Genomic DNA, 20,779 nt, shown 5'->3' on the forward strand with positions numbered 1-20,779 from the left:
TCAGTTTAGAGAAATACCTCAAAGACTTGCCCTCAAAAGTATTTAAACACTCGGTGTGTTTCATGTGGAAATGGCTGAGCTGACAGTCTGGATCTCCATCTTGGGGTCTCTCCTTTATTTTTATTTATTTGCAATTTCGTGGGAATATTTCTTTGCTGATTTTCACGAGGAAGGGAGAAGACACATGAACTTTCCAGGAACTACTGGAATGTCTTTGTCTAACATTGTAGACAACTATAAAGATAAATTTCACACACAAAGGAGAGAATCAAGTAGGGATGGCGACATTTTAATGTCTGTTTTCATTGCCCACCAATAAATGTTTTAATTGATGCTCATTCGTCATTCATTTTTATGAAATCAGGAAAAAACAGAGTGAGATACCCAGGGAATTTCCTCTGGTGCTTTATTGTTTGGTCTTCAAGCAATTAAATAGTTGCAGAGATGTTTCCAAGTCACAGCAATCTCATGGTCTGGCAGTTAGCAGACTTTGCTTCCTTGAGAGAGATTTAATTTATGGAGTCAGTTAAAATACAAGCATTTTTATTGAAATGGAAAAAGCTCATAGTGTGGAAGGAGGCTGTTGGTTACACAAATTTGTGCTCCATGTTGCTCCCCTTGCCCCTTTCCTGCTCAGCTGTAGGAGCAGACCTGGCTCTCTAGGAAAAGTTCCTCCCAATTTTCTCCACTTGCCCTCAGGTCTTGCATCTGCTTAGATTTCAAAGGGAAAAAAAAATGGAGAGATGCTCAAATTCAAATCAGAGCGAGGAAATTCACTCTACTGTCTCTAAATGAATCCAAGTGCAGAGCCAAATTAGTTCCATCCACAGGAAGGAATGAGGTGCAGAGCTGAGGAAGGACAAGGGAATATTCCCTCCTGCTCCCCTTTGGCCAGCCCTGACCCACGCAACGCTCTGCTCCCAGCGCTGATTTAGGAGCTGGAGTGTGGTGGAGCCTGTTAGCAAACAAACTCCTCACACTGATTAGAGTTTAGGGAGAAATCCTTCCGTGTGAGGGTGGGGAGAGGCTGAGATGGAATTCCCAGAGAAGCTGTGGCTGCCCCTGGATCCATGGCAGTGTCCAAGTCCAGGTTGGACAGAGCTTGGAGCAACCTGGGACAGTGGAAGGTGTCCCTCCCATGGCAGAGGGTGGCACTGGATGAGCTTTAAAGTTCCCCCAACCCAAAGAATTCCTGATTCTATGATTTTTTTGGGGGGGAATCTTGACCCAGTGCCTCTCAGGATCCTCACCAAGTGTTTTAGTGATGGTTTTGTAGGTAGTTCCAGCTGAATCCCTCTGCAGGGGAACAGAGCAGGAAGCTGTCTTGTGTTTACAGGTAAGAATGTGAGCCCAAAGTCCAACCAGTGACGAGCCAGCACCAGGAATTAGTCAGAGCTGTTTGAGAAATTACAGCCAACTAGGAAATAGCAACAGCAACAAAAAAAGACGTTTATTTCCAGGTACATTAATCACATTGATCCTCTCTGCTTGCGTACAAGAACTACATCACCTGCAAAATTTCCCAAAAGTATGGATTTATTCCTCAGATATCAGGAAGGCAGATTCCCCTGCTGGGGTATGGGTGGGATGTTGATTTCGGTTCAGATCCATCCAGAACTGTTGAAATGTGTTCAGATCAGCCTGACGTGTAAGAATGAGCACGAGGCACCGCCCTGCTCAAATCTGGGCATTTACACCAGACACTGAGTTTTTTCTTTTAAAGTCGGTGCCAATTTTATTTGTGGATCCTGTTGCTAATTACAATGACAATCCATGAGATGCTTGAGTCGTTTTCCAGTCTGTCTCCTCCTTCCCAGACCTGCTCTGAGCATCCCTGGAATCAGTTAATGCCTTCTGAGCATAAATACAGCAAAACTGGGGGTTCCTTTCGTGTTCTTGAAAAATGAAGGACAAAATCTTCAGTGAGCAGCTGCTGTTCCTCTTGGCTTTGCAAAAGGAGAGTGCCTCCTGATTTGGGGTGATTCCTTTTTTGCACAAGGAGCTCAAAGAAAGTCAGGATTTCTCCTTCAGCGGAAGAGGTTTTCCTCAGGTAACACTGCTAAGACAGTGTTTTGACTCATTAAGAATGAAACATTAATAAAAGAACAATTCCTTTCACATTACTCTTCTCCTACCAGGCTTTTGAGTGAAGATTGTATATTGTTTTCCCTGGTTCCTGAATGGGGCAAGAAACATAAATTGCTGTCTTCACTTTGAAATACGGGTGAACTTTTACCTAGAGCTCCTGGTGCTGGTGGAATCCCCAGGAGAGATAAGGCACTTTGCATACTCTGCTCCTCCATGGCCCTGGGGTATGAGGAAAGAGTGGGATGATGAGCATCTGTGACTAACCTGCAAGGAACACAACGGTCTTGTCTCTGATCAATTGTCTATATTTAGCATGAAGTAAGAACAGGTTTTCCCCAAGTGAAAACACTATTTCTTCATGTTCCCTGGCGCTTGCTGCGCTTGCCATTGGCTGTGCTGGTGTTGCTGGGATTTCCCCCCAGTGGATTTGGGCATGTGTAGGGCAGGCTGTGCACTGCAGAGACTCAAACCCCCTTGGAAACTCAATCCTGCCTTTCTTCTCCCTTCACATTCCACTCCTGGGTCCCAGCACGTCCATACCATGCACGCATCAAACACCGCTTTATTCTGTAGAAAATGATTCAGGAAACCTCTTGCAGCAGCTTAAATTACATCCTCACTCTTTCTGGAAGATTCCTTCTTGAATGACACTTTTGTCCTCTGCATAACCTTAGGATAACATGTCACTTTTACAAAACAGCTATGAAACGATTGCAGCAAGCACTTGGTAAACACGAGCCCAGGCAGCGAGCAAACCGCCTGTGACGAGCAGAACTCCCTGGGCTGGGTGGGGCATCCCAAGGGATTTGCAAAGAAAACGACCCCTCTGGAGTGAGGTTTGAGGGAGTTTGATGTGATGCTGATTTTGTATCCTGAAATAAAGCTGCTTGTGAGGAGTGAGTGATCCCCAGCTCTGAAGAGGGATTTGCACCTTGGGAAGCTCCCGTGATGGAGTGGGAAAGGACTGAGCTGCTGCCTGGGCTCAAAGGGTTGCTGAGTTGGGTCTGCCACAGAAAAATGCTTCAGTGCCTGCAGCAGCTGCTGAAATTAGGATGAAATTAAATTCTTTCTTCTGGATTAGTTACTGCAAAATCTCTCATCCCAGCCTGTGTGAAAGTTCAACTGCTTCCTTTGTTCATGAGGTGAAGGAGACTTTTGTCAACTCCAGTGTCTGGGTTTTCATTATTCTTCTTAAATAAAGGTCTGATTCTCTATTTATTAAAAGTCTAAAACCTCTTTGTACTTTCAAAATCGGCTTTTAGCATCTGGGCTTTTCATTAAAGGTGCTGATAGGTCATGTGTCATCACAGGTGACCTTCAAGAGCAGTAAAGGGCAGGTTTTGATCATGAAGGTGAGTGAGGGAAAGATGAAGCTTTTCTACCAGCTTTGTTCCAGGCCCTCTTGGCTGTGCTTTCCGTATTTCTCCCTTGCAGCTGCAGTGTCCTGAGGGTGGTTTGAGGACTTTTCCTCTCTTTGCCTTTCCTGTGCTGGGCATAGAAGGAGAAATCCTTGATGTAGAGTTGCCACATCGTCAGCCGTGAGGGGCACAGGTCACTCACCAGCCCAGACACGACTTCTGTGTGGGAGAAAGGATGTTCATAGCATGGCTCCTCCTCCCCAAGCATTTGGGATGAGGCTGTTGCTTGTCAGATGTGGAAAATGGCTCTGGAGGAGCCTTTGGCTGCCCCCAGGCATCTGTGTGCTCAGACTCTAGTTCTGCTTAAGTTACTCCTGATCCACACTGAGATGAAAAGAAGAGCAGAGCCTCAGTGTTGATTTGTCATGGAAGGGAAGCTGATCTTGGGATGGAGATAGCTGATGGGACAGCCCTGGTGACTGTGGGCCTTCCTGGAGTCTCTGGATGACCTCCTTTGTCTTCCCAGCCGTGGGCAATCTGGGCAGGCAGTGTGCTGTGACTCCCTGTGACAATAACTTAATCACCTGCCGTGACACAAACATGTTTTTGCCCCCAGAGCAGCTGTTTATGGCTGGACTGAGGCTCCTCGAGCAGCAGAGCTCCACCTTGGTGGGGTGTGTGAGGCTCTCTTGGAGCAGACTGCAAAATTATGGGAATTAATATGGACAAAATCCCAGCTTTCCTGCATCTTGGCAAAGCTGGGCAGTGTCCTCCTACATATCACCCGTTAATTTATGATCTCTTTGGTACCTTGTAAAACAATGAAAGCAAAATTAACCGCTGCCCTCAAAACTGTGTCAATAAATATCGATGATGAAAGAGCAATCCTTGCTGAGTCTCACTTCTTCTGGGCAGACCCCTCCTACCTGCCATTAATAATTAGCCATGAGGAGGCACTGATTTATGGCAGGATGACATGGAGGCAGTCAGGAGTAAAGTTGATAGTGGCAGAAAAACATTTGTCTTGTTTTTTTGATGAGTGAGTTCAAACGCATCCAGCAGAGAAGTGGAATTAATGGCTTCTTCTGGTCAGTTATCCATCCTTCCTGACAGGAGTGGCCCTGGCCTGGCTGGGTGTTGCCAAGGAGGTTTGAGGAGCACTTTTTCCCATCCAAGGCTGTCCTTTTGGTCTGGCTGTTGGTGTCACTGCAGACGTGACGTGAGTCATGAGGTCATTCTGGAGAAGGCAGTTTCGTGACATCACACTGGCAGGCACTGATACTGCTGTGACAGCTGCAGAGCTGGAACTGAGCCTTCCGGGTGATTCCAGAGGTGTTGGTGTCTCGGAGAACTTCCAGGCTTTTCCCATCCCTCCCTGCACCTCAGTTCTGTGTCATGGTGACCTTTGCTTCTACCAAATGTTTTCTCAATAATTAATTCTTGAGTTTTGAGTGGTTTTGCTCATGTTTGGTTTTATACAACACTCTTGTCAATCCAATCTTTTTCTGGAAGATCAGCTCTCCAGACTGCATGGCTGATCCTTCTGCCTCAGGTGACTTGCAAACCCTTGTGTAGCTTCACCTTCCTGTTGTAACATTCCATTAGATGTTTTCCACACCCTCCTTTCTGCTTGAATTCCCTTAGAACAGTGAAATACAGCAAAACTTTTAACCCAGGCTGTTTCCTACTCTTCTGGTTTTCATGGCATCCTCAGATCAAGGTGGTCTCCTCCTCCTGCAGCTCCTCCAAGGCTTTCCTTGTCTTTAGCTTTTCCAGTCAGGATAAACATGTTTAAACCTTTACACTCATGGAAATACATTGTGGTTTGTGTTTGCTCTGAGACAGGAAACCAAGCCAAGGTGCTTCATTGGGAGTCTTGGTCCCAAATATTTCCAAAAGCCACTTAAAAAAGCCATGTGAGGGTGAGCTTGGCCCTGGCTTGGCTGCTAAAAGCCAAGGAGTGCAGGTTTGTGGAATGGAGTCAGCAAAGGGTTTTGGCACCTTGGAGACTGGGACTTTCTAAATAAATTTGCTGGATGAAGAGATTTCCTCTCACTCCATAAAATCCTCACTCTTTGATCTGGGGAGATTTACCAGCTCATGCTTTGTGAACAGAGGGATGGAGGGTCTGATTCCAGGGCTGTGGAGAGCAAGGAGCTCCTTCACCTCCCTTTTCCACAGAGCAGCTCCTGTGTGGCTTCCTGAGCCAGGAAATGCCCTGGAGATGCCGTTGGAGGGATTTTCCCCCCAGAATCCACACCAAGCCAAAGTGTACTCTGGATAACTTTCCATTTTTAATGTAGGACAGCAGGAATCAATAAATCCAACTGCAATAAACCCGCTTCCTTTGTCCCCAGAAACTGCCACCCTGCTGTGGGACAGCCTCCTGCGCTCATGGAACACAAACCAAGACCCTCCTGACTGTATTTTCTGGCCATCCAGAAGGAATCTGGCTTGGCTCCCTGTTCCAGTTCAGGATTTATTTATTTTTTTTGGTAGATGAAATATCCCTTGCAGCCGTTTCTGAGGGTTTGAGGCACCAGGTGTAGCTGGGAAATGAAAGGGAGGCACGGCTGAGCCTCTCGGTTTGGGCTCCAGTAATGATAATGATAAAGATAATTATGGTCATAATGGTTGAATTGAGGTTTTATCAAAGCAGAGGCGGTTTGATCACATGGTGCCCATCAGCCCTGAGGTTCAGGGAGAGGACAGGCTGTGCAAGGCTGGAATTACCTCTCTTGCTGTGTCTCTGGGCACTGGAGCTGCTCCTTGGGAAGAGCTGCTGGCTGCCCTGGAGGACACCTGGCTGGATGCAGAACTGAGCACGGAGCACTCAGAGCTGAATCTCCACCACATATTTACACCTGAGGAGTTTTCAGTCATTTTTGAGGAATGGAATCCTCAAAACTCCGTTCTGTTGGGGATGTGTCTGCTGATAAGATCGGCATCTCCGTGGAAATAATGATAAAAAAACATCTGAAATCTATTTAAAGTACCTCAGCAGGTGGCACAAGGCAGGAAAAAGATTCACAACAAATATGACTCATGTTCAGTGATGCCTGCTCCGTGTTTTCCAACAACCCATGTTCTAAATCAGGTTTGGGATTCAGAGTGAGCTCAGCCCGAGCTGCACGTAACTGTCCGTGCAACAGAGCCATAAAAACCTCACGTGTGGCCCCGGAAATATCTCGGGGCAGGTGCTGCTGTGCCAGTGACCTGCTGGCAAACAGCCCCGGCTCCCTTCCCGGCACTGCTTCGTAAAGATGTGATAAAAGAAGGTGTTTCTCCTCCCCTGCTCCCTGAGCTATGTCCCGCCTGCACCCGGCGGCATTTGCATGTTAAATGCAGGGGGAAAGGTAAAAGGCACGCGGTAGTTTGCAAAATTACGGAATTTCTGCCCGGCGGCTGGGCGGAGGAGGAAGCTCGGGAACACCTCTGCCCTGCCTCCTGCTCCAGGGTATTTAAGCTCGGCAGTCGGGGCTGCAGCCCCAGTTCTGCTCCATCCAGCTCTCATCCCTCCAGCTCACATAATTCCCTCGCACATCCCTCCAGCTCCCTGCGAAGGAGGAGCAGCCGTGGGCAAGATGAGCTGCAGCAGGTACCCCGTGGATGTGAAGGCTGTTGGCTTCATGCAGTGCAGAAAACAGAAGGTACTGGAATTTTTACTCCTTTTTTTGGGGCTTTGTTTTCCTCCTTAAATATGATTCACAAATTGGGAAACTGGAGGAGTTACTCTTCCAGGGGTGTGTTTGCTCATTCCCCACAGTGTTGGGATCTAGGACAATGGGACTTGCTTTTTTTAATGGGTTTAATATCTTGGATTGTGCTCTCTTTCTGCTACAATGCCACAAAATTCTCCTGGCTTCAGCAATGGTTATCCATTTGTGGCTCTGAAGTGAAGGAAATATTTTTGTAGGTTTAATGCTTAATTTAATTTTTTAATGTGACATTAAAAGCCTCAACTAAACCACAGCAAATGCTGATTGCCTGAAAGCACCCAAACTTGTGCATTGTGATTAAACTGCTTTTCTTTTTTCCCAGAACTACATGATATTTGTGTCTTGGTCAGATCAGAACAACATTCTCATCTACAGGACATTTGAAGACTTCAAGAAATTCCATGTAAGTGAATTTTCAATTCCTGGAATTCCAGGATTCGCATCCTGGGGAGGGGGAAGGAGCTCAGCCGTGTGTTGGGACTCTGAGAAATCACTGTTCTCTCCTTCTCCTTGCTTTTAGAAAGAGCTGAAGAGAAAATTCCCCACGGAGAGTGGGTCACTCAGGAGTTTACCCAGGTTTAAAGGTAAGGACAAATCTCTGATGGACCAACAAACACGAGAGTGATCAAAGACAGCCATAACCCATGACAGAGACTGAAATCTCTGAGTCTGACCTTCCTCTGGAACAGACTAGGAGCTCCTTCCTGCTCCTCCCATGGCACCACTGGGTCACATCAACCAGCTTGGGTCTAGTACAGACTTAAAATAACCCAGAAAGGCTTTTTTAATGGATAATTGCACTTGGTAAATTAATGTTACACTTCAAACATTGGCCTAGAGCTTCTTGAAATTTTACGTGGCAAAAAAAGAGATATTTTAGATGTTAAAAGATCATACCAGGAGCTGTTTAAAATGACAGGGAAGCAGGGACAGTGACTTTGTGCTGTCACTGTACAAAGGAAGGGTGGTGGGAGAGGGAAGCTCTGTGTTCAGGCAAAAATTGCTGCTCCCAAGGATCCAAATCCACTTCTATCCTATCCCAACTGTGCTCTTGTTGTTTTGAAGGTATAACTATGCAGCACAGGAAGGGTGGGAAGCTGAACAGGTGCCTGGAGATCCTGAAACTGCTGGAAACATATTCCCAGGAGCTGCTGAAAACAGATGTGAAAATCTCCCGGGGTGAAGAGGTGAATCAGTTTTTCAAGGCACAGACTCAAGACTTCGATCCCTCCTTCCCTGAAAACAGGTATGAAATCTGAGTTGTGTTTTTTGTTTGTTCATGAAACAGAGATATTATGGATATGGGTAGAAGGGAAACACCAGTTATGCTCCAGGGCTCAGCTGGGTGCTTTAATCCAGCTTTATGTTGTTCCTGATCCCTAAGGCTTTTCTCAGCCTACTGCAGAAATGATTTGACCAAAATCAGTACAAAACTCAACCTTCCACATGAGTTTTTGACGTGAGACTTTGCTTTTCAGTGTTGTGATCATGCCATCAGTGTTCAAAAGGGAGGAGAACCCCCAGCCCCTCTCCATCACCCTCCCTCAGGCATCACAGAGCTACTGCTGCCTCGAGGCCTTTGAGACCAAAGACACGAAGAACAAACCTTTCACAGTAGCTCAGAAGGAAGTTGTGGAAGTGCTGATCAAGGACATGACTGGTGGGTTTGAGAGGATTCAGTGTCAGGGGTGCTGGTGTTTGCACTTGTGTCCTTGCCTGGGGGGACAGTGGATGTCCCTCCTGTCTCTTGTGTCCCCTACCCAGGGATTATTGTCATCTCTTGACTTCTAGGCTGTTAAAATCTGGTATTTTTGCTCTTTGTAGGCTGGTGGCTGGTGGAAAATGCAGATAAGCAGATAGCCTGGTTTCCAGCCTCGTACCTGGAAGAGCTTGACATCCATGAGGACATCCAGAATGCCTTTAGTTCTGATGAGGAGGGTAAGTCTGTTCCTCCTTCTGCAAACCCCACCATTTTACCCACTGCTGGAGTCCCTGCCTGCCCCTCTGACTCTTGTGGTCAGCTCTGCCACCACCTGTGGGTCATGAAACCAAGGAATGGGTGGCATTGGAAGGAACACTTTCAAGGTCACCCTATTCCACCACTGCCACAAGCAGGGACACCTTCCACCATCCCAGGCTGCTCCAAGCCCTGTCCAACCTGGCCTTGGACACTGCCAGGGATCCAGGGGCAGCCACAGCTTCTCTGGGCACCCTGTGCCAGGGCCTCCCCACCCTTGCTGTAAAAAACTTCTTCCTTGTATCCAACCTGAATGGATCAGATTGGGCTCCCTGGGCAAACCAGTCACTCTTGGGGACAGTTTGCCCTGCAGCAGGGCTGCTCTGTCACTGGGATTGGGGTGTTTTCTCCACAAGGTAAATCCACCCTGTCCCTCTCTCTGCAGGCAGCCTGTACTTTGTGGTGCAGCCCTATGAGGCTCAGAAGGCAGATGAGCTCTCTCTGAACCATGGGGTGGTCGTGGAGGTGCTCAGGAGATCCCACAACGGCTGGTGGCTGATCCGGTGAGGAGCCTTTCCCAAAATCCTGGCTCCCCAGGGGCTGCTTGGTGCTGCTTGCTGTTCCTCCCCGTGTGGGATGCACAGGAGCTCCCCTGAGCTGAATATCTTGGCTGGGGACAGTTTCCCTGTCCTCATAGCCTGTGTAGGGCACGGACCTGCTCCCCCAAGTGCTCTGCTCCCTCCCATTCTCAATGTTCTTTCCATCCCTGCCCGCAGGTACAATGGCTGCACTGGCTACATGCCCTCCCTGTGCCTGAAGCCCTACAAGAACCCTCACCACAAGCTCCAGACCATCATGAGCTGCGGCCTCAACACCTCCACCCCAAACCTCTACACCCCTCAGCACCGTGGGGAGGCTGTGGCTCAGCCCAGGCTGCAGCCTGGCCCTTCCTTTGGGCCCCGAGGAGAGGATGGGAGCTCTCAGAGAAGCAGATCCTGCTCTCTGCCCAGGGCCAGCTCCACCCCAGAGCTGGATTTGGACAGCTCCTCCCTGAGCTCGGGGAGCAGCGGTGAGGGGGACACCCGGCTGGCCTGGAAACCCGACTTGTCCCGATCCCTGCCCGAAGTGGAGCAAGCCAGCAGCTCTCCTGCCCCCAGCCACAGCAGCAAATCCCCACACCTCAGTGCCAGGGACAGGAACGATTCTGGCTTCGTGGAGTCCTCTGCAGCCGAGCTCAGCTCGTCCCTCACTGACCCTGAGCTGGCCACGGGTGTCCCCAAGGTGCCAGCGCGTCCCTCAGCCCGGGAGATCCTGCAGAGGTGCAGCACCATCACCAAGCGTGCCGTGCAGCAATCGGCTCCTCGGCCAGCCCTCCCCATCCCTGGCCGCCATTGGTGTCCCCAGGGAGGTGACACGGGGCCAGCCCTGACCCCGTGAGCTCACACAGGAGCTCCAGAGTGTCAGGGTTTGAACTGTCCCTTCCCAAGGACTCTCAGATCCCAAGGAACATCCATCACCTCCCCATTCCTGCTGCAGCTTCCTCAGGGATCAGGGAGCGACTGGGAGAGGACTGAGTGGTGGCACTTGGTGCAGAGCTGGCAGCTCTGGAGCTGGAGGTCACTTGGAGCTCCTGAGCTCTCCCTGAGGCAGGTGTTGATCCTGCCCTGCAGTGTTTCAGTCGTGGCTGTTATCCTCCACACCAGGATGAGCTGGCACAGCCATGGCCACTGTGGAGGGCAGAGTGTCACCAGAGCCACTTAGTCACCCATGGCACCCTGAGCTGGTTACTGGGCTGGGGAGGGAGGGGATGATACACCTGGGTGATGTCAGTTGCCTGAACCCCCTGTTTTATAGATCTTTTTTTAAACTCTTTGACTTTTGGTGTTGGTTTGGGGGCTTTTTTATAGGTTAGTGAGAGAGGCCAGGAAATACAGGGATAGGCTGGATCTGCTGAATGGTTGTGAGAATAAAAAACCTGCTGGGCAGGAACCTCACCCCTGTTCCATCCAGCCATGCCTGTGCAGCCCAGGAACACAACCAGGGCTGTCACAGCTTGTGTCCCACCTGGGGCTGGGGACAGAGGTCACTGTCATGGACAAAACATTCCTTTTTCCAGTGGGTTGGGTAGTTACTGAAACTCACAACGATTCTAATCCTAAACTCATTTGCTAGAGTTGAGTTAGAAAAAGTTCTAGGAAAATTAAGATTTTTCTGTACATTGATGGCTTTAATTCTACTTATTCCCCCAAATACCTGTTAGTATTTTTATAAACAACTTTGTGAGGTGTTTGTGTTTGAATTTTATACATTTTTGTCTCTGAAATAAAATACATGTAAAATTTCTGAAGCCTGCTTGTATTTTATGCTTTAAAAACTTGCTACTTGAGGAAATTCAATTGAGCTTCTCTCCCTCCCAGGTGCTAAATTTGGGGTGGGCACAGGTGAGAGCCCTGCTGTGGTCCAGGCTGCTTTGCCCAAGCAAGATCCCAGCTCCATAAATTCTTTAAATCCCAACAAAGCCCAACTGCTTGCTGGGATTCTGCCTTTTTATCCCAAACTAACTGCTGTTTGTGAGTCTGCAAATTCAGGGTGTGAAGACACAAACCCCAGCTTGACCAAAGAAACGACCTTTTCCTCTCATTCAGCCCTGAGGAGATCAGATGCTGGACTCGGTTTAGAAATTAAAAAACATTTATTATAAAATACAGGAACTAAAAATCCAGCTGGAAAGAACAACTAGCAGGAGGGGAATCACAGAGTGCCCTGGCCCTGCTGGGCCACATCTGGCAGCCTCATGTTCTGCCACAGGAACTCGATGAACATGGACGCCTGCAGCAGCCGGCTCAGCCGCTGGAAGTGACGCTCTGCAAGGAGGGGAAGGAGAGTCACAGAGAGGCTGCAGAACCTCTGCTTAGGCTGTGCAGCCAGGCTGGGAGAGCTGGGATTGTCCAGCCTGGGGAAGGGAACACTCCAGGGAGACCTCAGAGCTTCTTCCAAGGCCTAAAGGGGCTTCAGGAGAGCTGGAGAGGGACTGGGGACAAGGGATGGAGGGACAGGACACAGGGAATGGCTTCCCACTGCCAGAGGGCAGGGAGGGATGGGATATTGGGAAGGAATTGTTCCCTGGGAGGGTGGGGAGGCCCTGGCACAGATTCCCAGAGAAGCTGTGGCTGCCCCTGGATCCCTGGCAGTGTCCCAGGCCAGGCTGGACAGGGCTTGGAGCAACCTGGGACAGCGGAAGGTGTCCCTGCCATGGCAGGGGGTGGATTAGCTGACCTGTCCCTTCCAACCCAAACCATTCCACAATCCCTGATCCACCTCAGCCCCTCCAGCCCACAGCTGCCCCCACAGTGCCTCACCTGTGTAGGGCAGCAGGGACTCCACAGCAGATTTAATCCCCGAGAACTGCAGGAGGCTGTCTGGAGCCTCGTGCTTCAGCAGGGTTTCCATCACAGCCTGAGCCTCGTGGCAGTTTCGGGAGTTGGTGTTCCACGTCACCAGGAATGCCAGCACTGCCTCTGGGGGAGAAGGAAGGCTGTCCAGGCTGGCCCAGGGGAGAGGCCACACTGGAAAACATCCCTGGGCTCTCACAGAGAGGTTCAGCTCCTGAAATGAGACTCCCCAACCCCGGTAATGTCCAAGGCCAGGTCCTGGTCTAGTGGAAGAGACCCTGCCCAAGGCAGGGGGTGAAACTGGAAAAGCTTTAAGATCCCTTCCAGCCCAAACCATTCCAGGATCCAATTCTAGATTCTAATTTCAGGTGACAAAACAAACCTCTGAGCTGAAAGCTTTCAGCACTTTGATCCTGCAAACAAACCTTTCTGATCCTTGCGGAGCCGAACGATGTTCTCCTCCAGGCGTTTCCTCCCCTCAGGCTCCTTCAGGATGGCTGGAGAGAGAAATGAGGAGTGACCAGGGCTGAGAACAGGGACACCCTGGCACAGCTGGGGTGATGTCACTCAGGAAAATGGGAAAGGGGAAACTGAGGCTTTCAGACTAGTTGTCTTGGACTTTGTAGCCCTGAAAAGGTGTTGTGGAAGGCAGAGAGGGCAGGAAATGCCTTCAGAGCACGTTCTGGACTCACCCTTGACCACTGTCAACACTGTGTGTGGTCTGTCCAGGGAAATTGCCAGGCCCAGGGCTTTGAGGTACCTTTTCTCATGGAGCAGGTTAGAAAGCTCTTGCTCTCTGCAAAACAAACCAGGGGAGAGAGAGAGATCAATCTTTGGGTGGTGGAAAAAAACATTACACAACAAGCAGCAGATTTGGCAATAACAGTTGAGAAGTCTGTGGTGCTTGTCAATAAATGCCTCAATTCCCTCACTCCAGCACTGGGATCAGATGGAGCTGGATGGCTTCAGGAATGGACAGTTTGCCTTTCACAGCTCTTTATGGCATAAGGAGCAACTCACTTTATAATCTGCTCCTCCTGTTTAGCTTGTGCTTCTTTCTCCTCAATTTCAGTCACATCCTGTTAAAAAAAAAAAAACAGGTTAAAATTTATCAAATCCTGCTTTAATACAGAGGATGGCTAAATTTGATTTAGCCATCAGGTGATGAGGAGACCAGTTTCTGCAGCAAGGTCTCTGGATAAAATAAATTAGAAGTGTTAAATCCAGCAATTCCCAATTTCCCTCCAAAGATCAGGTGCTGGGGCCCCTCTGCTGCTCCAGGGAAATACAGGATAGCCAAAAAATAACCCCAAACCCCAAGAGAAGCCTTGCTGACCCAATTTCAAGCTGCAGAAAAGGAGGAGAGGGCATGAGGAATGAGCCACTGGGATGCTGAGCTCTCCAATTTTCTCAGTTATGAACCCAGGGAGGAACCAGGACCCCCCGTGCTGTACCTGCCAGAGGGTGATGCAGGAGTCACTGGAGGCTGTCACAACCATGTCATCTTTCTTGTTGGAGTGGAGGCCCCAGATTTTATCTTCATGACCATCTAACGTTTTCACACACTCGTTTGTTTTAATTGTCCAGAGCTTTAAGAGGCCATCAGATCCACTTTTGGAAGAGAAACACAGAGGAATCACTGGACAGATCCACTCTTGCTCTGTCCCACCTCCAATATCAAGGTGAACTTGTCCCATTCCAATTCCTTCCAAACAGGAGCAGAGTTAACCAAAAATGTGGAGGGTGAGATGCACCCTGAGCTCTGTCAGTTGTGTTTGTCCCAACCCAGCAATGCCAGGGAATCCATGGAATAACTGGAGAAGATTAAAACAACCTCTACAGAAAGCTTGGCCTAAACACAGCATCTTCCTATCAGCCTTTCCAAAGATTCTATGGGCACAAGGCTGTTCCCTCTTGGTGCTGATGATCAGCTCAGATATTCCCTGAATTCTGCAATCTCCCCAGATCCCTGGGCAGCACAAACCTGCTGAGCAGCTGAGCCCCTCGGCTCACAAAGATGATCTTCAGCACTGAGGCATCGTGGCCTTCGAAGGTCTGGAAAACAGAAAGGAAGCTCAGCAGTGCCAGAGCCACTGCCAGGCCTTTGGAGAGATCCAAAAGGATCCTATTTACTCCAAAGAAAGTTCCAAGGTTTTGAAGGATCCTTAGCAAACCCCAAGGCTTTGCCCAGAGCGAGGATAAAGCTCTCATCACCTTCAGACAGCTGAAGTCCCGAAGTCCCCAAAGCTTCAAGGTCCCATCAGCTGAGGAGGTGGCCAAGACCTGATCCACGGGGGAGAACTGCACACACCACACCCCACGTTTGTGCCCCGAGAAAACCCCCAGCAGGGAGCAGTCAGAGCAGGACCAGAGCTTGGCCAGCCGGTCCTGGGAGCCTGTGGCCAGCAGCTTGTCATTGGGTGACACTGCCACGCTGTTGATGTCCTGGGGAAGCCACAAGAGGAGGAGAAAGAGGGTCAGGGCTTGGCTCTGGCTGTGGGACAAGGAGGCTGCAGCCCAGGAGAGAGGCTGAAGCACTAGGTGAGGTGGAGCTGTACCTTGTCATGGCCCCTCTCAGTCACTCTGGCGTGGAGGGACTCTGGACTGGAGATCAAAGCTGCTTTAGCTTTGGAAGTGAGAGATTCTGGGATGTTCCAGATCTTGATGGTGCAGTCCTGGCTGCTGGTCACCACAAAGCTTTCCTTCAGCCTGGAAGGAATGAAACCATCCAGTGCAGGGAAACAAACCAGGGGTTTCTCCTCCCTGACTGGGATCTCCACACGCTCAGCCACTGCTGGCATGTGGAACTGTGTTTCCCTGGCTTTTCAAGCTCCTTCATTTCAGAGTGACTCCCCACCCCTGGCAGTGTCCAAGGCCAGGCTGGACAGGGCTTGGAGCAGCCTGGGACAGTGGAAGGTGTCCCTGCCATGGCAAGGGGTGGCACTGGATGATCTTCAAGGCCATCCAACCCAACCCATTCCCTAATCCCCTCACACTCAGCCACCACGAGAAGCTGGGAGCAGGGATGAGAAGCAGCACAGCTGGCAGGGAAGCAGCAAACACCAGGACATTTCCCCTCACTCCCTGCAGTGCCTCCTGGCTTACCTGGAGCAGGCAACAGCACCCACACCGTGGGCATGGCCGAGTCCTTGTGCCACACAGGTCACCCTGCCAGCCCTGCCCATCCGCCACAGCCGGATGCTCCTGTCCTGGGGGGAGAGGACAGAGAATGCTGCAGTTTGCTGGGAAGTCATCAGTTCCCTGTGTTATTGTCACATCCCTGAGCCTGACTGGTCTTTGATTTTCCAGCTTGAACTTTTATCTTTGTCAGAGATATGGACAAACAACGTCAGCCTCCACTCCGGGGTTCCAGCATGGAGGTTTATTTCTGGTTGTTCAGGGTTTTATTTTTGGTGTATCAGGGCTCTTGGCACTTTTTCTCCCCTCAGTTTCACACTAACAACTTTTCTGAACTCCAACACCAGACCAGGATGTTTGGAGAAGGAAACATCTCCTTCAGGCCAATAAAATACAATCAATTTTCCCAGTGACAATATTAAAAAAGGATTGTAGGAGAACCTTATATTTGGGGGATGCAGCAGACAGGAACTGTATGAACAAAAAGCCCTTTCCTGGAGTTCCAAAAACAATAATTTTGCCCACAAGGATCACTAGGAATGAAGAGTTTCATTAAATGGAGAACAGTGACACACCTTGGCACAGGTGACGAACATCAAGCCTTTTCTGAAGACATCCAAAGCCAGGATTGTTTCTAAACAGAAGAAATAAACTCAGGTGGGTGCAGAGCAATACTGAGATGGGACAACAGAAAGGGGTGAGTTAATGAGCCCAGTTAATGAGGCAGGGGACAGGTCAGGGACACTGGGACATGACACCCCCAGTCCCCATGGACAGCCTGTCACCTTCAGCTCCAGTTTCAACTCACTGTCCCTGTCACTGCCAGGGACAGTGACAATGGGATCCATCCTTTCTCCACACAACCCCCAAACCCACTGGGATGCTGCTGCAGAGAGAATCAAGGACTCCTCTCCACCAGAGCTCCAGGAGCAGCTGGATAAAGGCAGAGCTGCCCATGTCCCCCAGCCAGCTCTGTCACACACCTGTGTGGCCATACAGGATCTGGCAGTGGGAGGTTGCCAGCTCAAACACTTTCAGCTGGGGGCTGTTGGTGGCCACTACAATGTGAGAGTCACCAGGGCCCAGGAACTTCACATCCAGAACCTCCTCGTTGTATCCTGCGAGCTGCAAGGGAAACAACAGGGAAAAGGCAGCTGAAGGACAAGGTGGGAATGGCTGCTTGTCATTTAATTCTGTGTGTAATTTCTACACACAGGAGGGATTTCTGGCTAGGCCTGTTCTGCTGTCTCATTCCTGTGTTGCTCTCTGAGCAACACTCCCCTAAACCAGTGCATTCCCTGACAGAACAACTCCAGACCAGGCTGGAGCCAAGGAGAAAACTCTGCCAGAAGCAAAGCTGATCCTGGAGCGAGGAGAAAGGGCAAAGCAGGCTGGGGGTTGTCACCTGCTTCCTGAGCTGAAGGGTTTGAGCATCATAGAAGAGGATGTGGTGCTCCACAGACACGGTGAGGATCTCACTCCTGGCAGGAAGCAGCTGGCACTGGGACAGGCTGCGCTCGCTCGGCTCCTCCTGCGGCGCGAAGGGAACGGGCTGGCTGTGCACACAGGCGGCTGTGGCCACCTCCCACACCCTCAGGATGCCTGGAAAACCAGCAGAAATCATGGCAGAGCCACTGCTGTACACAGTGGGTGTCCAAGGAGTATCATCCCACACTGCTCCGAGGCAGGCCTGGGCAGGGATCCAGCAGCAGTGGCAGGGAAAGCCTTGAAGTTTTGCTTCTTCAGTGCAAATCAAAGTTCAGAGTTTGAAAATCAATGTATTTGAGTATTAAATGGATCAGTGTGCCTGCCTCATCCTGCTCACCCACTCCTATCCAGCCCAGGGATTCTGCCACGTGGAGAACACACATCCCAGGAATGGCAGCAGAGGAGTGACTGAAGTGCCACCCTTCAGGCTCCAAACGTGGCAGTGACACACACCTTTGCTGCCAGCTGTGACAAAGTGCAGCCCTTGTTTCTTCACACCCAGCTGAGAGAAATCTCCCTCTTCAGGCAGCAACACAGCAGCTTCCACCGTCTGCAAGAGTCAGAGAGGCACAGAACCAGAGCTGAAAACCCCTGGGGAGGCAGAGAAACCTGAATTCACAACATACAGACCCTAAAGAGGGAGACCATGGCCTAGAGGACCTTGAAGAAAGAAAAAGCAGTTTCACCTCATAGACAGGGACAGTTCGTTTGCTCTGCCTGGTCTCCAGGTCCCAAACCATGCAGATCTTATCACGGCCAGAGCTGCAAAGGAAAAGCTCAGTTTCAGTGCTAAATCCATTCAGCTCCAGTCTGGGTGCAAATTTGGCACTGGGGGAGTTCCACACCTCTCTGGAGAAGCAAAGGGAGGGAGAGCAGCAGCATTCCCTGTGCCAGCACGGGATATTCCCAGAAATATGTGCCAGGTTGGGACAGGGCTTGGAGCAATCTGGGGAAGTGGAAGGTGTCCCTGCCCAGGGCAGGGGTGGCACTGGATGGGCTTTAAGGTCCCTTCCAACCCAAACCATTCCATGCTCCCAATGCAGAGGTGCTGTCAGCCCCTGAGTACTTGTAAGAGCTCTTCCCTTCAGAGCAGAACCCACCAGACCTTCCAGAACCCCCCAGTCCTGCAGGAGGTGAGTGGGATGAGCTCAAAGCCCTGCCAGGAGGTACCTCAGGAGGGTGTTCCCATCTGCAAAGGCCAGCGAGGTGACAGCGCTGAAGTGTCCATCCAGCACTGCCACACACCTGCTGGAGTTCAGGTCCCAAATGCGGATCTTGTAGTCGATGGAGGAGGAGAAGAGCTGCAGGCGGGAGATGTCTGGGTGGAACTCGACCAGGCTGGGCAGGGGGAGAGGGACAGGACAGGAATAAATTACCCAACAGTTAAATAAAGCACATTGCACAGCAGGATGGGTTGGATGGGCTTGGAGCTGTCCCTGCCCAAGGACTCTGTGATTCCACGGAAATTTTTGACCACACTGGTTCCTCTCTGGGCAAAACCAGCCATAGTCCCGCTCTCAAAAACCAGGAAAAACCTGCTTGGAATGGACCTTCCCACTCCACTGACTCAAGAATTCCACATCAATCCCAGCATCCCACCACAGCCAGGGACTGCCAAACACAACTCCTCCTTACTGTACCACTCCAGAGGATCCTTTCAGGTTGTGTGTGCAGTAGTGTCTGACCATATCCCAGATCTTTATGGTGCTGTCACAGCCACCTGGGGAAACAAGGACAGCTGGCAATCAACTCTGCAGGAGAGAGTGGGAAGTCCCACACATCCCCAAACTGCACCCAGCCCTGGGGCACTGAGCCTCTCCTGATGCTGCACTCAGCAGTCTCTGCCATGGTGCAGGAGATCCCTGCAGTGACACTGGTGGCTCGTACCTGTGGCCAGCAGGGTGGCCGTGGGGTCGAAGGCCATGGTGGCCACGGGCGCGGTGTGCACGGCTCGCCAGCTGCGCGCACAGCTGGCCTCCCTCCAGCGCCACTGCCGCAGCAGCAGCGCCCGGCTGCCTGTCACCAGCGCCTGGGGACAACACCGTTAGTCACCCGGGGGCAGGGGAAACACTGTCAGTCACAAATTCAGGGGTGTGGGGTGGAGTTCTGTCAGTCCCACACACAGCACAGAGCTGTCACTGCTGGAGCTCAGCCTCTCGGCAAGGCTGGTCAGAGCAGAGGGAAGGGCCTGAGAAGGAGCTGTGGGGATCTCTGGAAGCACAGAGGGCATGGAATGTCCCAGGCTGGATCAGAAATATCCCACGAGGATCATGGATTCCAACCCCTAGCCCGGCACAGGACACCCCAAAATCCCCCCTGTCCCTGGAGCATTGTCCCCAGGCTCCCTCAGTGCCTGTCCCAGGCTGCTGCTGGCTCAGCACAAACCCACCTCGTCATCAGGGCTCAGCACGAAGGCAGTGACATCCTCTTCCTCCTCCTGGGAAAACAGAAGGGAAAATCCCACAGTTAAACCATAGCTGGAGAGATCTCAGAGCTCCCTTCTCTGCATGGCTCTGCACAGCTCAGGGACCACCCAAAACCCACCCGGCTGTGTTTGGGACCTCTCCCCCCCTCTCTGCACTCCTCACTCCTGGGAGCTTTATATCAACAGGGGGAAAACCCCCCGGGAGCCTCGGAAAACCCCCGGAGAGGCTGATCGCCATCACCTGCTGCAGGCTGTGCAGGAGAGCTCCCGTCTCCACATCGATGACGTTGACTTTGCTCCCGCAGGGGCAGAACATGAACTTCCCATCGCGGCTTATCTGGAGAAAAGAGATAGGGAATAGGAATGTGAAGAGCCGGGAGACGCGACATTCCCAAGCTCTGCAGGACCGGGATTACCTGGATTCGCCCTCCCTTGTAGAACGGCTCGATCTTCCGCGTCGCGGCGTAGCTGGAAGGGAAAGAAACGGAGCGGCGCCGTTAAAGCAGAGCAGGGCGGCGGCGCGGGGCTTCGGCCGTGCAGCCCGGTTCTGCCGGTGCCTCAGTCGCCCTCGCAGCCCTATCCTGGTCCCTCCCTCGCCCTCGCAGCCCCGGCCCGGTCCCTCGCAGCCCCATCCCGGTCCCTCCCTGGCCCTCGCAGTCCCATCCCGGTCCCTCCCTGGCCCTCGCAGCCCCATCCCGGTGCCTCACTTGCTCTTGAAGCGCACGGCGGTGTTGGCAGGCTCACTGTCCGCCATGGCCGCGGCCCACGTGCTTCCGGCCGCACCGCAGGAAACCCTTCCGGCGCCGCCAGTGACCTCACACCGGGCGCGGCAAGCGGAGCTCCGGGATAACCGGATAAACTCCCGATTCCCCGTGCAAACCCGAGCGGCTCCCGGCGCGCATCTCCCCAGCCATCCAGAGCAGCCTCCAGCAAACACTCCCTCCCCGCCCCAAGGAAGCGACCTCCCCGGTCCGACCCGTAAAGCAGGATTTTTAACAAAGAGAAGGAAGTGAGACAATTCATCTTTTAAGCATTTCATCTTTTATTGCACATGGAAATACAAAACCGAATCGTTTTCAGCTGTGGCTCTCGTGTCGCCGATCACGCCAGCATGCCCGTGCTCTTGTCAGCTCCTCAGGGAAGGATGGCCGCGGCAGTGAGCGCAGCGCCCGGCGGGGCAGGCAGAGTACCTGTGACGGGAGAACAAAGCGCTC

The 20,779-nt window shown here is 51.3% G+C and overlaps 2 protein-coding genes across 3 annotated transcripts; one reads left to right on the top strand and one right to left on the bottom strand.

The window, feature by feature from the left end:
* Positions 1–1,289: 1,289 nt before the first annotated feature.
* On the top strand, positions 1,290–11,464 carry NOXO1 (NADPH oxidase organizer 1). The gene is made up of 9 exons (XM_085074338.1): positions 1,290–1,336; positions 6,999–7,096; positions 7,488–7,568; positions 7,686–7,749; positions 8,231–8,411; positions 8,644–8,825; positions 8,990–9,103; positions 9,568–9,685; positions 9,899–11,464. The coding sequence occupies exons 2-9, from the start codon at positions 7,031–7,033 to the stop codon at positions 10,557–10,559; spliced, it is 1,467 nt and encodes a 488-aa protein (XP_084930464.1). The 5' UTR covers positions 1,290–1,336; positions 6,999–7,030; the 3' UTR covers positions 10,560–11,464.
* Positions 11,465–11,795: 331 nt separating this feature from the next.
* Positions 11,796–20,376, bottom strand: TBL3 (transducin beta like 3). Of its 2 annotated transcripts, XM_085074336.1 has the most exons (22): positions 20,273–20,376; positions 19,982–20,033; positions 19,807–19,902; positions 19,530–19,577; positions 19,028–19,169; positions 18,776–18,860; positions 18,311–18,478; positions 17,827–17,902; positions 17,594–17,690; positions 17,058–17,254; positions 16,636–16,777; positions 16,228–16,286; positions 15,620–15,723; positions 15,073–15,223; positions 14,729–14,959; positions 14,499–14,569; positions 13,969–14,125; positions 13,535–13,593; positions 13,207–13,310; positions 12,940–13,011; positions 12,482–12,640; positions 11,796–11,986 (listed from the first exon to the last, which is right to left on the bottom strand). In XM_085074336.1, exons 1-22 carry the CDS (start codon positions 20,317–20,319, stop codon positions 11,874–11,876), a joined length of 2,430 nt encoding a protein of 809 aa, XP_084930462.1. In that variant the 5' UTR covers positions 20,320–20,376; the 3' UTR covers positions 11,796–11,873. The 2 variants fall into 2 exon arrangements, with proteins under 2 accessions (XP_084930462.1, XP_084930463.1); XM_085074337.1 differs by lacking the exons at positions 19,028–19,169; positions 19,807–19,902; positions 19,982–20,033; positions 20,273–20,376.
* Between the last annotated feature and the right edge of the window lie 403 nt (positions 20,377–20,779).

The sequence above is a fragment of the Lichenostomus cassidix genome, chromosome 14 (assembly GCF_008360975.1).
Source record: "Lichenostomus cassidix isolate B80296 chromosome 14, HeHo_3.0, whole genome shotgun sequence".
Classification (NCBI taxonomy): domain Eukaryota; kingdom Metazoa; phylum Chordata; class Aves; order Passeriformes; family Meliphagidae; genus Lichenostomus; species Lichenostomus cassidix.